Here is a 16,276-nt window from a genome sequence, read left to right as displayed (position 1 = left end):
GCATACAAATAAATAAAGGGTTGCAGTTGAAAGGGGATATTAATTGGAAGGGAAATGACAAAGTAAGCTACTAATTGATATATTCATAATTTGTTCCTTACAAACATATAAAACAGACACGAAGTAGAATGAAACAGTAAGACACACAAATTTGCTGTAATAAGTTCTTTAAATGTTTACTCAACATTATCACAAACCAATTAGAATTAAACAACAAAAGATACAAAAGTAAAAAGAAAGATTATAGTTTAATTGTTTGTCTACATTTATATAGTTGATTTTGTAAGCTTAAAACGTTGAGTTTTATTAGTGTCTGCCAAATCATTTAATTCAATGTTTGCATCTTAAGGTAAATGTATCAAATGAGAGATCTGGTATGATTCACAGTACAGTAGCATACAAAGTAAAAACAATTTTGAATCTGAGAAGCTTTTTAAATCTACTTTTCTTTTTAGCTTTTACTCTATCATTAATTTATAACAAAACAATAAGGTAAGAAAATAAACTGGCATGACTTAACAATTGTCACAGGTGACTGATAGCACATCTAAACATTTGTATTGAGGTGTAATATGATCATATTTTTGGTGGTTTTGTGGGGGGGGGGGGGTTTACTGATGCTGCTCCTGCTCAGTTTGACCGACAATCATCTGGATTTTCTTGACAGCATCCGTCTTGGTCTTCTGTTCACAAACTGGGATGCTACTCTGCCCTGGAAACCATTCACGATGCCACTCCTCTCCTATCCATGGCTTCTCACAAGAGGGTGCTTTCTTTGTGCTGATGGTTCTCTGGTTGATGAGTTGGATGTCTTTAAGGCTAGTGATTGCATCCTCCAGGTCAAAGTTCACATTGAGGGATGTATCAGCCCAAAACGCTTCATTTCCTTCAAAAGAAGACAAATAAATTGTATTACAAATCTTATCATAAGACAGTTTAGGGTGAAAAAAAAACCAATACAATTCTGATTGCTGCAATCTTGAAACCTATCCATTTCCACTGAAGCGCATTTCTAAGCACTCAAAGTGTCATACAAACATATTGCCACATGTCAGTGGTATAGCCAGGGTTCTCAGCATGGGGGGGAGGGGGGATTAGGGGGCTGGTATTACAATTGGGGAAGTGCCCAATGTCTATTAAACTCATTAACCATGGTCACTTACAGGACGAACAAATTTTCAGTGGGGGGGGGGGGGGCTGTAACTGGGGCGATGATTTTTTTACTGAGGTTCCCCCGCCCCACTGTTGCCACCTGTCAATGTTGGTCGTGTACCAGTCTACATGCAAAGATGATGTACCAGTCTACATGCAAAGATGATGTACTCATTACATGAAGTCAAACACATGATGTCTAAGCACTTCAAAGTACAATGATTGTCATTCCTGCAACATCCACTGGATTAACACCATTGTAGACATTCTCACCCCATTGGTTCTTGATGTCCTCATACTGTCTAGGCACAAACATCCTGTCTTCAGTCATCCAGAACTCATCTCGGTTCCATGTCGGTTGCGTGGAGATCTCCTCACAAGGAACACATTCACAGGTAGTAGGAGCCATAACAGACTTCAGGTATGTAGCACCGTTGTCACACAAGAATTCTGCCATCTGACGCTTAAAGTCTGTTGGACGACTGATGAAATCAGACAAAAAGACATTCTTAGTGACGAGTCAGTTTTTCTGGCACTTTTGGGAAGACTTGCAAGTTGCTAGCACATGTTTTAAAAATGAGCAGAAGATTTGAGTTGATCAATTTCAAGAGTAAGATTTTGTCAACTTAACGTATCATATCAATCACATTCTATACCCGAAAGCCAATTTACAATAAACAAAAGTCTGTATAGTAGTTGTAAATAATGCTCTAAGGTCATTTTACCTGCACATCGGCACCAAGATCTTCTTCTTGTCTCCAACACGACCGACAGAAACCACAATGGGTGATGGGGACCCTGCGCAGGTGACATCCTTAACGATGGCGTTACAGGTGCCATTTCTCTGAGTCAGGACATTAGTGTAAGTCTCACCCCAACAAACATTGGTCTTGGCCTTCCACCAATCATCTGAACAAATGAAAAGTAATCGCCAAGTTAATTCAATCATAAGCATCTGGTGAAGTCTCAAGTCACTCTGGTCACTCTGGTCAAGTCTCAAGTCACTCTGGTCAAGTCTCAAGTCACTCTGGTCAAGTCTCAAGTCACTCTGGTCAAATCTCAAGTCACTCTGGTCAAGTCTCAAGTCACTCTGGTCAAATCTCAAGTCACTCTGATCAAGTCTCAAGTCACTCTGGTCAAGTCTCAAGTCACTCTGGTCAAGTCTCAAGTCACTCTGGTCAAGTCTCAAGTCACTCTGGTCAAGTCTCAAGTCACTCTGGTCAAGTCTCAAGTCACTCTGGTCAAGTCTCAAGTCACTCTGGTCAAGTCTCAAGTCACTCTGGTCAAGTCTCAAGTCACTCGGGTCCAGTCTCAAGTCTCTCTGTTCAAGTCTCAAGTCACTCTGGTCAAGTGACTATTTCATCACTCTTATCCAACCCTGTGTAAATAAAGAAATAATCCTCAATACTTACAAGACGAGGGTTTGACAAGGGCTTCAAAGGAGCGGAGCAACATGGGTCCCAGATATACTTCATAAGTCTGATTGATAAGAGGAATAGGCTGGAACTTGAATGAAGACGGTGAAGGAACAAAGACTTCAGCCATAGGTGAGATGTCAAACTGCCTCTGAGCATGCAGAAGAGCCTTAGTCACATTCCATCGCCAGCTTCCTACACACATACAATGGTTAATTGATAAATTTACTTAAAACAATAACACAAGTAGTTATGATTAAACTTTACCCTCTCAATTGCATTCTACACCAAAATGGTTGTTGTACGAAAAGTATTGATTCCTCTTAATGAAATTCAAAGTGACGTCTTGCTTGTTTAGCACATAGCTTTAGCTTTTCTTCAGACAACTCAACAAGTGAACGAAATTTGCTCCATGACTAAAAAGTTATTTTAATGAAGGTACTTTGTTTGAGTCATCATTAATCCTAAATTCTTAATGCAAGTTGCTCACCTGTCCTGTTGTATGCAGTCATCAGGGTTGAGTGAGGCACAGCACCAAAGCTGCACTTCTTGAGAATTTCCTCATCGATGGTGAAATCAATCACTTCACCAGAGCGACACACCATGACGACCTCGTTGGGCGTCATTCGGGCTGATCTTAGGACTCTCTGAGCGGTGTGAGCTTCCAGGAAGGCTATGTCGCCCGCTCTGTTCCGCAGACACTCCACACTCCCTTGGAAGTTTGAGTAAGGCTCCTGTAATGTCTCAGTGCAGTTAGACTCGCGGACTCCAGCGCAGGCACTGCAAAGTCTCTCTTGGTGAACCTGTCAAGAATTGTTAGAAAATAGTACCATGAATTAAAAAAAAAAGGTTATCAACTCTACGAAAGGTGCAAGTAGTTTGTCTACATGTGTGGACTGATTACATTGTTTCTTGGGTGTATATCAGTTAACAGATTTACAAGACCTGACCATAGTCTATGCCAACCAATCTAAACCTAGAAGATATCAATGTACCTTGGTCCTCTCAAGGAAGTCACCGATCTGTGGAGAGTTCCAAATTGGGTTGAAGTAACGGTTGAATTCATGCTCACGCAATGCCACGTTATCAAACAAGTCAACATTCACAAAGCGACGACTGTAGACTTGAAGGAAACTCTGAAGCAAAAAAATGAAGAAATTACCACGATATTATAACATTTTGGAGCTTTGAAAAACCATGTTTATTCACAAAACTTTGATTCAAGGGAGATGATTGTATACTTGATCACTATATCTAACTAACATTTCTTGGCATGTATAATTCTGAAATGTCGAACCTTGAATACATACCTTGATGGCAGGGTGTGTGATCCAACTAAACTCCTCCTCTTGTCTGTCCATCATCGAGGGAGACTCGTTGATGTACTCCAGAAACTCAGTCAGCTGCTCTTCAATGTTGTAATACTTGGAGGCGATGTTGCTAAGCAACGAAGTCAAAACAGGATCCTCTGGCTGGGATGTGCTGTCAGACACAAAAATAAAATAAAAAAGTGATTTCAGATACAAAGGATACTACAAAATCATGTCAGCATTATATTAATTCTATAAGCAAGGATTTTGCCTTAGGCTACCTAATATTATCAGGACTGTGTGCACATTTCTTGCTAAATCACTTGGGAAAGGCTTTATCTCTTCAAATGTTATAATCTTGTCTCCTAAAACACTCCAAAATATGTCTGACACCACGTTGGTAAATGAAAAATTGTTCTGTAAAAGTACACAATTTATCCTTGGAGATGTACCTTCGCCACTGAAGTGACTTTCCGCGATAATTGGACTTCTCAGCAGACCACCGCCAAGATCTAGAGTCCATAGCCTTCAACTTCCTGATCAATCCATCAATACCCAAGGTAACCTCCGATCTGATCTGATCTCTAGGAATCAAAGTCTCATCATCAAGACCATGGATTTCCTCAGGCAAACGATCCAGGAGTTTAGACAAGTCCCTCAGACCTAAGACAAAAAAAATAAGGTTCATTAGGTTCAATGCGTTTACACATTATGTAGCACATCACATAACGATCTCTAATTGTGAACAAAATAAGTTTTGTCTATGAGTCTAACTTACTGGATGGTTGAGCGCTGAGAATCTTGCGGAGGAATGGAGTTTTCATCAGACTTGGCAAGCTCAACAATTCCTTGATCTCATTCTTGTTCAGTGTCTTGAAAAAGACATCAAAGAATCTGTCAAGATTTTAAAAATACAAAAGTTGTTTCATTCAGAAACTTTTGGTTGAAATGATTTCCACAAAAAAATGTTTACAATTATCAGTTTCATATGACAAACTACTGTAATATACCCTGGGACGTAAAGAACAGAAACCTGAAATTAAGAAGACAATCATTATGTGAAGATCATCATGAGTTTCAACGAAAGAAGTATCAGAGTTGCATGTTATATTTTGAGAAAATTTATTTGCGCTGACTCAACCTATAACTTCTTGACATTTATGGGTCTTGTCCTTACCTTGGGGACATTCCCTTCCAGTTGTAGTAGTTCCAAGTATTGGGCATGTTCATGTTGAACCATTCGTAGCCTGTGAAGTTATAGAAGTTGAAACCAGGGAAGCCCCAGTTCAGCTCCTGTCCGAGGATAAGGTCCTTGTCCCATGTCCAGGTCCTGGGAGTGACACCTTGAGGCAAAACAAGAAAAGTAGAAATTGTCTCCCAGGTCTGTATCGTGACTGGGCGTGATCCCTGGCTGCATGGCATATACAGGTTTATGGCTTCTGACTAGGACCCTTTGAACGAAGACAGTGATGAATTGGAGATCCGCCAAGATAGAGCTGGATAGCTCCGTCGGTAGAGTATTGGAACGGTAATGCGGAGGGCGCAGGTTCAAACCATGCCCCAGTCAATTTCTTTATTCAACTTTTTGATAAATAGGAAAATAATTAATGTGAATTGGGTGGGAATCTCCTCATACCTGGAAGGCAAGATTTCTCAAAGAAGCGACTGACAGACTCAAAGACGGAGCCAATACGAGGAATAGTGCCATTGGCCAGAAGCCAGCCAATAGGATGCTTGAATGAAGACAGCTGCAGACAAAAAAACAAACAAGATATGACTGGGATACTTTAACATCTTCCTAAGTATTGATCATCTTTACAGTCTCTGATAGAATCTGTTTTCATTCAAACACCTACAAGGTTTATAATTTAACCTTGCAATGAAAGTCGTTAAGTGTCAGGAAATAAACAAGTCAAGTCAAGGGGGGGGGGGGGGGGGGGAGGGTTTGTCCGGGGGGGGGGGGGGCCAGATTGGTTCTCTCACATGCAAAGTGGCCTTATTTGAGAAACTTTCAGTTCAGGAGCACCCTCCCCACCCCTGGATCTACACTGTCAGATGTTGCATACCTTGCTGATGCCAGCATGACATGTTTTCAATCCAGTCATGTTCAGGAATCGGACGTTATCGCCATATTTCTCAAGCAATCTGTCCTTGGTCATCACAGCAATGGTGTAGGTGAAGGTAGTGTTATCAAACTGAGACTTGCCATCTACTTGCTGGAATTGTAGAAAAAAAATATTAAACAGAATATTCAAACACCAAGCAACAAAATCATCAACAAGTTATTAGGCGTTTTCTCATCTAAGTTTTGAAAATGTATGTTGATGTACAATCTCATTCATTCAACAACATAAACAAATACAACTATATTTCAGTTTCAATTATTGGCCAGGACAGCGACTCATAATCACAGACCAATAATTTCTCATAGAAAATGATCTCAGAATAAGAAATTATCATAAATGTAATAAAGGTGGCCACATCATGAGCAGACACAATGATACTTAGTCCATAAGCACGTGTACTGCATTGTATTGCATTGTGTTTATTCACTGAAAACTCAATAAAACCATTGAGTGTTCAGGCGGTTTGGGGCACTACAGTGGGTAATGGACGTTACAGTGAGTCATTGGCAGGGCAAATGGAGTGCACAGTGAGTAATAGGCAGGGCATTCTGGGGCGACACACTGACTAAGGGTCAATGTTTCACATGACAAAAATAGCCCATAGCTAGCTCCACAGCAAAAGAAAAATAAATTGTTTCCATTTACTGATGATAATCTAGTAGTTGACTTTATACTCACAGGGTTCAATGTATCAAACTCCTGACTCATAAACGGCTGTAGTTTGAATTCCCGTCCAGCAATAAACATCTCAGTAGGGTTGGCAGTCATTAAATCTGCTGTTCCATTCATAACAGCTTGCATACACTCCATCTTAGTCTGAGCCAAGACACAACCCCATGCTACATCACTGGCCTGCAAACAAACAAACATGATCACAAATAATCAAGATATGGTCAAGAAGATGGCTCAATCATGGAGTAAGTTTGCTGCTTCAAAGGATACAGAACAAGATAAAATCCATGTACTGTTTGTTCATCTATCAACTTGGAGCAAAATCTTCAAGTTCAAATATAATCTGGAAAGACAGATTTTTTTGATTTTCAGTTATTTCCCCACTTTTTCTCTAGCATCAATATCCATAATTTAAGAATTAGTTCTGATTTATACAATAAGTATTTGTTGAATTGATTGCTTTGACATACAACTTCAACATGCTCAAACATCCCCTTGAACATCTTGCATCCTTCATACAGCTCTGGCTGGATGACGCAAACTCGACACATTGTCTTGGGAACAAGCTTGTCCACGGTTTGCATCACTCTGAAGAATGGCTCAGCATGCGGCTTGATCATTTCATCAATGTTGATGAAGACGTTGGATTCTTGCTTGAAGAGGATATCCACATTGCGACCAGATGGACAAGTGTACTCTGCGGAGTCGAAGAGCTTGAAGGTGCCCACAGATTTACTGCTGTAAAGCTACATTCAAAGAAATAACAGAGGTGTTATAAGCAAATATTAACACTATGAATTTCAACACCGTGAAAATATAGATTGTAATGAAGTCGCCGTGAAACTTTTTTTCACTGCCAAGTAAGCTCATTTTCACGGTGCCAAACTGGGCCCCTCAGCAGGGATAAGCTCACTGCAGTTTCACTGTGTTTTCACATGGGTCTTCTGGAGGTCCAAGGGTCTATTGTTATTCATAACTGTAAACCAGGTCCAGCTTCACTCCACTGAAGGTGTGAAACCACAGATTAATGGTATGAGGGATTACAGGATTAGTGTGATTGACAGCTACACTTACGACCCAATGCCCACTGCCCAAGTACACAAAAGCTACAAAGTCTCCTCCTACAAGTATCCAACACCCTGTTTATTATGAGGGGGATTAGGCCCCAAAGTTGATAAACTGCTCAACGGATTAACGCAACCACAAAAGTTAATGAGCTGGGCTCCACAGAAGGCCTCACTGCATTTTCACGGTGTTTTTACTTGACCTTAACATGTCCTGGTTACGTGATGATTTTCAGGGCGATTTCACCAGATACTTCGCAATGACATCGCCGTGAAAAAAAAAATCACGGTGAATTCATGTCAAACTATATATTCACTCCAAATTCACGGTGTTGAAATTCATAGTGTAACACGTCTGTATTTTTACGTACTATGCTGCAAATCAGCAAAGCTTGGGTCAATATGTTTAAACCAACAAGCAAACAAACAAACAAACAGCTTGCCAGTCAGACGGATACACTCACAGACAGACCATGCAGACCAACCAACCAACCTGCACAGCCTGGACCAGCAGATCCTGAATCACGGTCTTCAGATCACTCCTTCGTGGGTTGATGTAGATAGTTGGCTGTGGGACCCGACCAACGTGACAATCTTTAGTCTCCCACTCAGTCAGAGGTTGGCTACCCGACATACAGATTAGCTTGAATTGAGTCACAGCCGATGGAACTTTAAACAAATGAAAAGAAGAAATGAGTCATTCCTAAACTCATGAATGAACACCTCCCACAAATATGAGATAAATGGAAGTGATGTTTCTGACTTACTGGTGTCTTCAAGCAACAAGCTCTGAATCTTCTTGTGATCAAGGAAGGTAACCTCGCCTACGTTCTCCTGCAAACAGCGAACAGCGCCCTCAATGCCCTCGTAGCGCACAGCAGCTTCTCCCTCGCATCTTGCTACTAGTGACACAGGATAGGTGCCATTCTTGTCAAAGGTCCTGTCCAGAACACCTGTTTGCAAATTTGGAAAATCTTAATAGAATCACAAATGTTCATCCGTATCCTCAATGATTTTGTTTTATAGTACAAAACAAAGATTAGGAAACAGCACTGCAGGATCACAAAGATCTTGTACATGTTTGATATGGGCTTCGTGTCCAAGTACCCCCTCAATGGTAAGGAAGGGAGAGTTGGGGGAGACCACTTGGAGAGACATTCGAACGCATTGTCGAAGACGCATAACAATCACTCAAAAACGCACATTCTGAATATTAGTCATACGTATTTGGCTGCATACGTGCGCGAACCAGTACACTCAAGCCTGTGTGTGTGTCCCTTCAAAGGGGCTTTCGACTGGAAAAAAGCGCTCTCTTTTGATCACGCCAGAGCCCATACTGAAATATCAATCAATCTACCTACATTTGGGTATATTTTTATGAAGCTTACCAGGCACACAACTTTCACTGAAGAACTCCCCAGCACTCTGAACAAAATCTCCCTTTCGGGGGATAATTCCTTCCTGGATAAGTCTCCCGATGGGGGTCTTGAAGCTGGCAGTGCTGTTTGCCTTAGGAATGCAGACTTGACGGTTCTCCATCTGAGCCAATGTGTCAATGTCGCTGGTGATTTTGGTGACGGCGAGAGTAATGTTCTGCCACTCACTTGGAGGTGCTTGCTGTCAGTAAATCATGACAGATGATGTTAATAATAAAACATCAACGTCGTTGCTGAAGTTTGGTCAAACTAAAAGTCAACAACTATTTCAAAGAATCTATAATCAACATATATAAGTGAGAATGCACATAATTCAATTTACAATACACTTCATACACTTCATAAGACAACTGATACAATTCATGTATAAAATATCCTAAAGTCATTCCAACATGCAAGAAATAAGAACAGGTCTACTTTGCAGAAACTGAATCTAAGACATCTAAAAGTACCTTGGTCTCAGTGCTCTCATGGATAATGGGCAGCAGATTGTACTTTGTCTTAGCAGTGTAGATGTCATCATTACGGGTTATCACCATGTCAACAAAGCCCTGTTCAACCCTGTAAATAAAAATCAGACGATAAGCCACGCATTCGCACACTGTAATATATACCGTGGAATTAACTCAGCGCAATATATTTCGGTCAACAATATGGTCAAGGAGTAGCTGCATCGAAGACCTGTAAAGAACAATCATACTTGTTGTGACAAATTGAATGTTATCGTAATCAAGGAATCTCGTTCTTGTTTTTGCTCATGGTTAGCAAATCCGAAGACAAAGGAAAAAGCTTTGTTGTTTGTACTTAGCCATTTCATTTTACATTGAAGCTCTACAATCAAAAGCCATACCTCTTTCTGATTCTATTCATGACCTCCATTGACTAATTTGTTGTAATTACCAAGCTTTTAGTTGAACACATAGTTAAAGTGTTGACCTATTCTTAATACTTCCAAAACTTTCATTCATGGCTGAAGGTTATAACCTGCCAATCAGGTTTTCATGGAGATAATGCCATAGCATAAACATAGTCCGAAAATTTGGGACTCTCAATAACGTGTATGAGAGTCCCAAACCCTACGGCATGTCGTGCAAATATTTATGCTGTGTAAAAAAAGCAGCATGCCTTACAGTTTGTTCAAACTTCCTTGAAACTTCCGTGTACATTGCTGCGAGCATTGCACCTTCAAAATTGTAGCTGTTCATTCTAATTTTCCAGAGATACATCATGATGATGTGTGTCGCAATGAATTGTGGATGTTAATTAACAAAAACAATCCTCACTTTTAACATTTTCACATTGGTGGTGTAGATAAAACAACATCTTTTTGTTTTTCATCCTCGCATTTGCAATATAAATAATTTTTGTTTTCAATAGAGGGCACTGTTTGTTTGGCCAACGAATAAAAAACAAGTATAAAAGCTGCAAGGCACTGTGTACATGTGACCCACAATACTTTTCCAAGCACAAGACTTTTCCAGAATGAAGTAGGTGAACTTCAAACTGCCATAACTTGCTTAAAACTTAGAGTTGAGATCTCAGGTTTCGCAGGAGATATGCTTGTAACTTTGCAACTGAGGTAAGTGTTGTGTGGTTGTTGGTTAGCCTGAATGGCGAGGAATAAACCTCAGTAGTAATTGTGCACGTTTTTATGCAGTTACGGTCGTAGTCTGGCAAAACCCACTTACCAATCCATGCAGTGCTCAGGTGATGTTGCCAAAGCACAAGCCCATTCCTTCCTTGGCTTCAGATTGTAGGTGAATGTACTGGCCATACGCTCACATTTCTTCCACTCACAGGGGTTGGAAGTACACACCCTATGCAAAACAATACAACAGCACAAAATTACAATATTTTCATTGTTATTTAGCACCGAAAGGTAAGAACGTCTTGAGAGGAATCCATACTTTAGGAAGAAATGCTTCCTTTTTGATCCAACATTTGACCAGCAAATTAACTTTTCCTCTCTGGCTGGCAATTTCCACAAGGCCAGCACAGCAATCAAAATATGTCATGTGACTGTTTTTATAAGTTCAGTGCTTGCCTACAAAAAGCAGGATTAACTGACTGTGACTGTTATGAAACCTGATATAGCTATGCTTTGACTGTAGGAGATAAAGCCAGCTGTACCTATCAGTCACCTGCTTTTGTCTGTTGATGGAAGTTGACTGTCACAGTGCCTATAAGAAATATGATCTGACTGTTGGTGACTAGCCTGTGTAAAAAGGCATGGTAGGGGAACAGGATTGAATGTTTGTAGTGACAAACAAAAGCAGAGTTAAAACTTAACAGACCTCAGGCTCACATAAATCTGACAAATATCTGATCTGCAGAGTTCTGTACAACAGTGAAACGCAACATGAATGCTAGAGAGCAATGAAGCACAAGCCACTGGTTCTTACTGACCTGATAGCATCTCTGGTGTTGGTGAGGTCTGTGAAGAACCTGGGTGGTTGGGGGAACCGTTGAAGCTTCTGAACCATCTGACGTTTGGTCTCCACCCAATCCTGCCACTGACGCTCAATCTGCTCTGAAGTCAAGGGCACTGGTCGCTGGTCTGGTTCTACACGCAAAGAAAACGTTAAATTGATTCTCGGACAAGTTTCATTTCCTGAACTACATGTAGTGACAGCTGTCACAGCTAAACAACCAATTGATGCTCAAGATAACAAACTATCCTTCGATTCCAGCCCGGACCATATGTGGATTGAATTTTCAGTCCCTACCTGATTCTGTGGGTTTTCCCCAGAACATACTTCTGGGGTTTTCCTCCAAACTCTAAAACTGTAATTTCTTCTCGTCGTCTTCTCTCTTCAGGCTTCTTCAGGCTTTGGAGTTACAGTGCCTAGGGTACTTTTAAGGAATCCTTGGTTTCATTACCAGAAATAAATAAAATGAAATAAATAAAAAGAAATTCTAATCGATTAAACTATAAAAAAAATCAATCAAAATATTGATCAGGTAAGGTCAGAAGGAGTAGGTTTCAAGGCTAAAAAGTTATGTTCACCCATAGTTCACCCCTAGAATGCCTCACAAAGATTGTTTCTTTTGTAGCCCAAATTACCAGGGATAACAGCATCCAGACACATAGCTCCACCACAGGGAGTCTTACAGCATTTCTGGGCCCCATCACACTGACTGTCATCTCGGCAGTTGCTCACACAAACACCAACGATCTCGCTGTCAGCGGAAATGACTGGACACTGACCAGGCTTGATGACATGATGACCAGTCACTTCATCAAATAAATCTAAACACAGAATAAAAGATTTATTCATGATGTTTATTTCGTAATTCAAATTGAGATAATATTTCTATGCACTTACCTTTAATTTGTGTGCGACAACGCGCGCGCGTTGCAAGCGTAGGCTGTGCAGATTATGGAGGGTCAAGGAACTTGATGTATCCTCGAGTCACCATTGGCACAGGTGATGCTTGCAAAGCATGCGCGTTGTCCAACGCAAATTGAATGCGAGTGCGTCAATATAGGACCTCGTCGTTTTAGGGGGTCTGACGATACGTGTACGGAACTTGAATGGGACTTGGGTAAAAAATTTTGCAACCTGACAACATTTCTGCGATTGTGTACAAAGTCTATGGAGAGTCAAGACAATTTTTTAAGCATTTCCTAACAAAATTTGAATTTTTCTCTCAGTCCCAGATTCATGTCTTATCATTATTTTTGCAATGAATGACCTTCATTGAGATGATATATGAAGAAAAAAGTGGCGTCAGGCTGCAACATTTTTTCTGGAATGGGTAACATAATACAATATAAAGGAAAGATTCCCATATCAGGCCATCACTAATTTTTCCCTTCAGTGACCTATCAGCCATCAGAAACTGATATATCCTAAAAAGTCAAATTTTGCAGGGAAAATATTGGCTATCGTGTAGTGGTAGTGTAGGGGCCCTGTTTGGTTTCAATCAAATTAGAGTCAAGGGTGTTTTTTATTACTCAAAAATGGCCTTTTCAACCTAAAGCAGACTTCTCTCAATATTATAATGACATCTTTTTTGTAACTTTTCTTGGGGTAACAGTTTCTTGGGGTAAAAACTACGATTTTCCTACGCGGTTTACAGTTGGTGCCGTGCGATTCAGCGCACCTTGCGCAGTGATCGCCATCTCTATTTTGTTTTGCATTTTGTCGTTGTCATCGTAATCATCATTTTACCCCCAAACTTCCCTCAAAAATTCAAAACCCTGCCCTTTAATAGCCTACTTACATGTTCTAGGCCTACTTCTAGATGTAGCCAACTAGTTTGGTAGGTCCATGGTAGGTCATTGCACAAATGTTGTAGGTCAAATAATTTAAAAGTGGATTTTGTTTCCTTTACTAGCATGGACCGGGGCCCGTAGCTAGATACATGATCGCCTAAATATTGAAGTATTTACTGAGAAAACACTTAGAAATGTTCAGACCAGTCTCATACTATATAGTCGTGTTCCCTAACGTGGCGCACTTCGAAGCTTACCCAACTTTCCTCGTGTAGTGTCGCCAAACCTCTTTGTTGATAAACCTCAAATTCATGCAGTGAAATGCTGGTACTTTTACCTTATCAATGCTTGCTATTTAACCTCTGTGAACAATTTCGGTTTCATAAAATTTAATCCGAAATGCAAAAACGGTCGCGTCCGGTAATTGGGCACAAATTAGCGGAGTGTTCCCTAACGTGGCGCACTTGAATAAATCTCAGAAAATTCCAAATTAACATTTAAGAATTTCTGTAAACTTGATAAATTCTGATAAATCATTACTATCTTTACTTACAAACCCAGCCAGATGTTTGTCAGAAATTTTTTTTCTTATTTTTCGGGGCATTTTCAAAGGGTTCACTTTGCACTTGAAAATAAAATCGGAAAATCACGCCAAAATAATTTTTTCTTTTAACTTTGTAACGGGTAAATAAACTCGCGATTTATGAACGGGAGTGTTTAGAACTTGATGAAATTTCACTTTCTGTGAAATTTCAGTTAAAACTTTTGCTCTAGCTAGACGCTACAGGCGAAAAATAAAAGTGCGCCACGTTAGGGGCCGCGCCACGTTAGGGTACATCAACAATACTGCCAGGTTAGTCAGTGCACAGGGTCAGGGTGACAAGCTAGCTAGGATGACCCTAGTCCGAAAATTTGGGACTCTCAATATGTTTATGCATGACAAGTGATGGCCAGATAATGAGATATGGGAATCTTTCCCATTGGCATGATTATTGGCCTTAGGGAAGACTAGTACTACTAGTGTCCTAAACTACACGATTATCAAAAGTTACCTTCACTTACAAGTCTACTGGTCCGCCGCCTGCTAGGCCTACACAACAAAGTGCCTAATTTACTTGAGCCAAAATTAATTCTCGGCACGTTATGCATATCATGTCTGGCATGCACAGTGGCATGTCAATTGTCATGTTGTTCTCAGATAATTAAGCAAACAACGGGTGGCGCTCTTCACGATTAGGCCAAAAAAAAAAGTCTCCGGTTTCTGGTATGGAGCTTGCCCCAAAAGTGGTGCGGCGACGCGGCTTTTTTTTTTTTTTACCTGTGTTTGTTTTTGTTTTTTTGGCTTCAAATGTCGGCCGATGACTGCAAATGGTGCCCGACTAAACTTAGTGCAAATATATGGGAGTCCAGAGAGGCCACATAAAGCTTATACTCGATCATAACCCCATCTAAAAACACGTTAAAATTGTGCAGCAGCAGAATTCCAGTCGAACCAGTGAGTTTGGCGGTTTTGAGACATCATCTTTTATTGAAAAAAAAACTTTTTCATTTTGCCGACGCGCATGGCTACGGCGACGCGCGCGCATACCAGAAACCGGAGATTTTTTTTTTTGGCCTTAATGGCGTTTTTTATTTCATCGTCGATTTTGTGACAAAAATAAATGCTTTACAGTGGCGACCACTATTTGTGTAGTGCGCCCTCTTTTAAAAGACCATTTTAGTTGGCTTCGGCTTGAACTTGTTACGATCGAAGTAATTAAACAAATTTTAAAAAGAAACAGAAAAAAAAGGAGTTCCAGCGCCCCAGTTACGGAGTCTAATAAAATATAAATAACAAATTCCCCATCCCCACCGATTTTTGTTTCAATCTGAGTGATGAACACCTAAACATTAAAATGTAACTGGCCTAACTAGAAACAAAATTCGTAGTATAAGACTAGTGAGTCCAATTCTATAATCGCTTGTTGAAATTCATAATCGCGGCGGGGGGGGGGGGGAATCAAACTTATTGTTTAAGCTCGGAAAACTATTTGTTTTAAATTTCTGAAAAATTGACAATTTCTTATTTATTTCTACCGTGCCGCTAAAAATCACATGTCCAGTCGGAACATAGGAAGTTATAGTTTGCAAAAAAGAGTAAACACTCGCAAAAAATAATAATAAACCAGTACAATAGAGACACACCTGCAAAGGGAAAGGCCGAAGCCACCCCGATAACTGCAACAAGAAGAAGGAGCTTCATCTTCAAGACGACCGCCAATCTTCTCTTCAAAAGCTTTGTTTCTAACTACCAGATCATCTCCCAGGCCCTACGTACTTATACCCCAACCCAGGGCCGCACAAAGGACGTCGATCAATCTCTGCAATATGATTGGATAAAAGTTTACAGGCAGCGTCACTGCAACCGCGACCAAATCACGCGTTTACCACGAAGGGGTCGTTAAATTTATGGAAATCAAATTAAGACTTATCAGCTGTCCTCCACGTCAAGAAGCGGAAATTAATGGCTCATTTGCATACAATGGTTTCTGGACAGGATTATGACTTGATTTAATTTGTCAACTTTTCTAGATGGTGTTACGTCATCTGTTTGTTGATGTCTGAGAACTTTCGCAGAGTTTGCCTGTCATGTTGAAGGCCCCAAACCAGCATGTATGGCGCCATGAGTTATGTAATACTGTAGCTGGTCCCTTGGAAGCCAAGTAGCGCTCTGAGCCTCGTCTGCATTTCAGGGGCACAAAAATACATAAAGAGGGGCACAGTTTTGGTTAGGTGCTGTGAAGTCCAGTCCGAAAAAGATTGGAAAATGTTGATAAAAGATATAGGCAAGTAAACACAACAGCAAAGAATTTTTGAAGCACATGTGTGATCCATGCGGCATT

At 40.4% G+C, this 16,276-nt stretch overlaps 1 protein-coding gene across 1 annotated transcript; it reads right to left on the bottom strand.

Moving 5' to 3' along the window:
• Positions 1-150: 150 nt before the first annotated feature.
• On the bottom strand, positions 151-15,699 carry LOC119720415 (major yolk protein-like). The gene is made up of 22 exons (XM_038190080.1): positions 15,579-15,699; positions 12,240-12,425; positions 11,582-11,738; positions 10,864-10,992; positions 9,628-9,736; positions 9,128-9,356; positions 8,507-8,692; positions 8,233-8,408; positions 7,146-7,421; positions 6,682-6,855; positions 5,944-6,093; positions 5,514-5,625; positions 5,055-5,220; positions 4,656-4,771; positions 4,330-4,540; positions 3,878-4,049; positions 3,563-3,703; positions 3,058-3,370; positions 2,565-2,762; positions 1,878-2,061; positions 1,426-1,634; positions 151-886 (listed from the first exon to the last, which is right to left on the bottom strand). Exons 1-22 carry the CDS (start codon positions 15,634-15,636, stop codon positions 612-614), a joined length of 3,927 nt encoding a protein of 1,308 aa, XP_038046008.1. The 5' UTR covers positions 15,637-15,699; the 3' UTR covers positions 151-611.
• Positions 15,700-16,276: the final 577 nt, after the last annotated feature.

This window comes from Patiria miniata, unplaced genomic scaffold (genome assembly GCF_015706575.1).
Source record: "Patiria miniata isolate m_02_andy unplaced genomic scaffold, ASM1570657v1 HiC_scaffold_9, whole genome shotgun sequence".
NCBI classification, from domain to species: Eukaryota; Metazoa; Echinodermata; class Asteroidea; order Valvatida; family Asterinidae; genus Patiria; species Patiria miniata.
Note: the sequence above shows the minus strand (reverse complement) of the source record. Positions and strands in the feature narration are given on the sequence as shown.

What these genes read in the sequence shown, in the direction of transcription:
- LOC119720415 (XM_038190080.1), bottom strand. Translation starts at nt 15,636, where the DNA reads ATGAAGCTCCTTCTTCTTGTTGCAGTTATCGGGGTGGCTTCGGCCTTT. An exon ending in GTCATGCTGGCATCAGCAAG is followed by an intron (nt 5,626 to 5,943) that starts GTATGCAACATC and finishes TTTTGTCTGCAG; the next exon opens with CTGTCTTCATTCAAGCATCC. An exon ending in ACTTCCTTGAGAGGACCAAG is followed by an intron (nt 3,371 to 3,562) that starts GTACATTGATAT and finishes AATTCTTGACAG; the next exon opens with GTTCACCAAGAGAGACTTTG.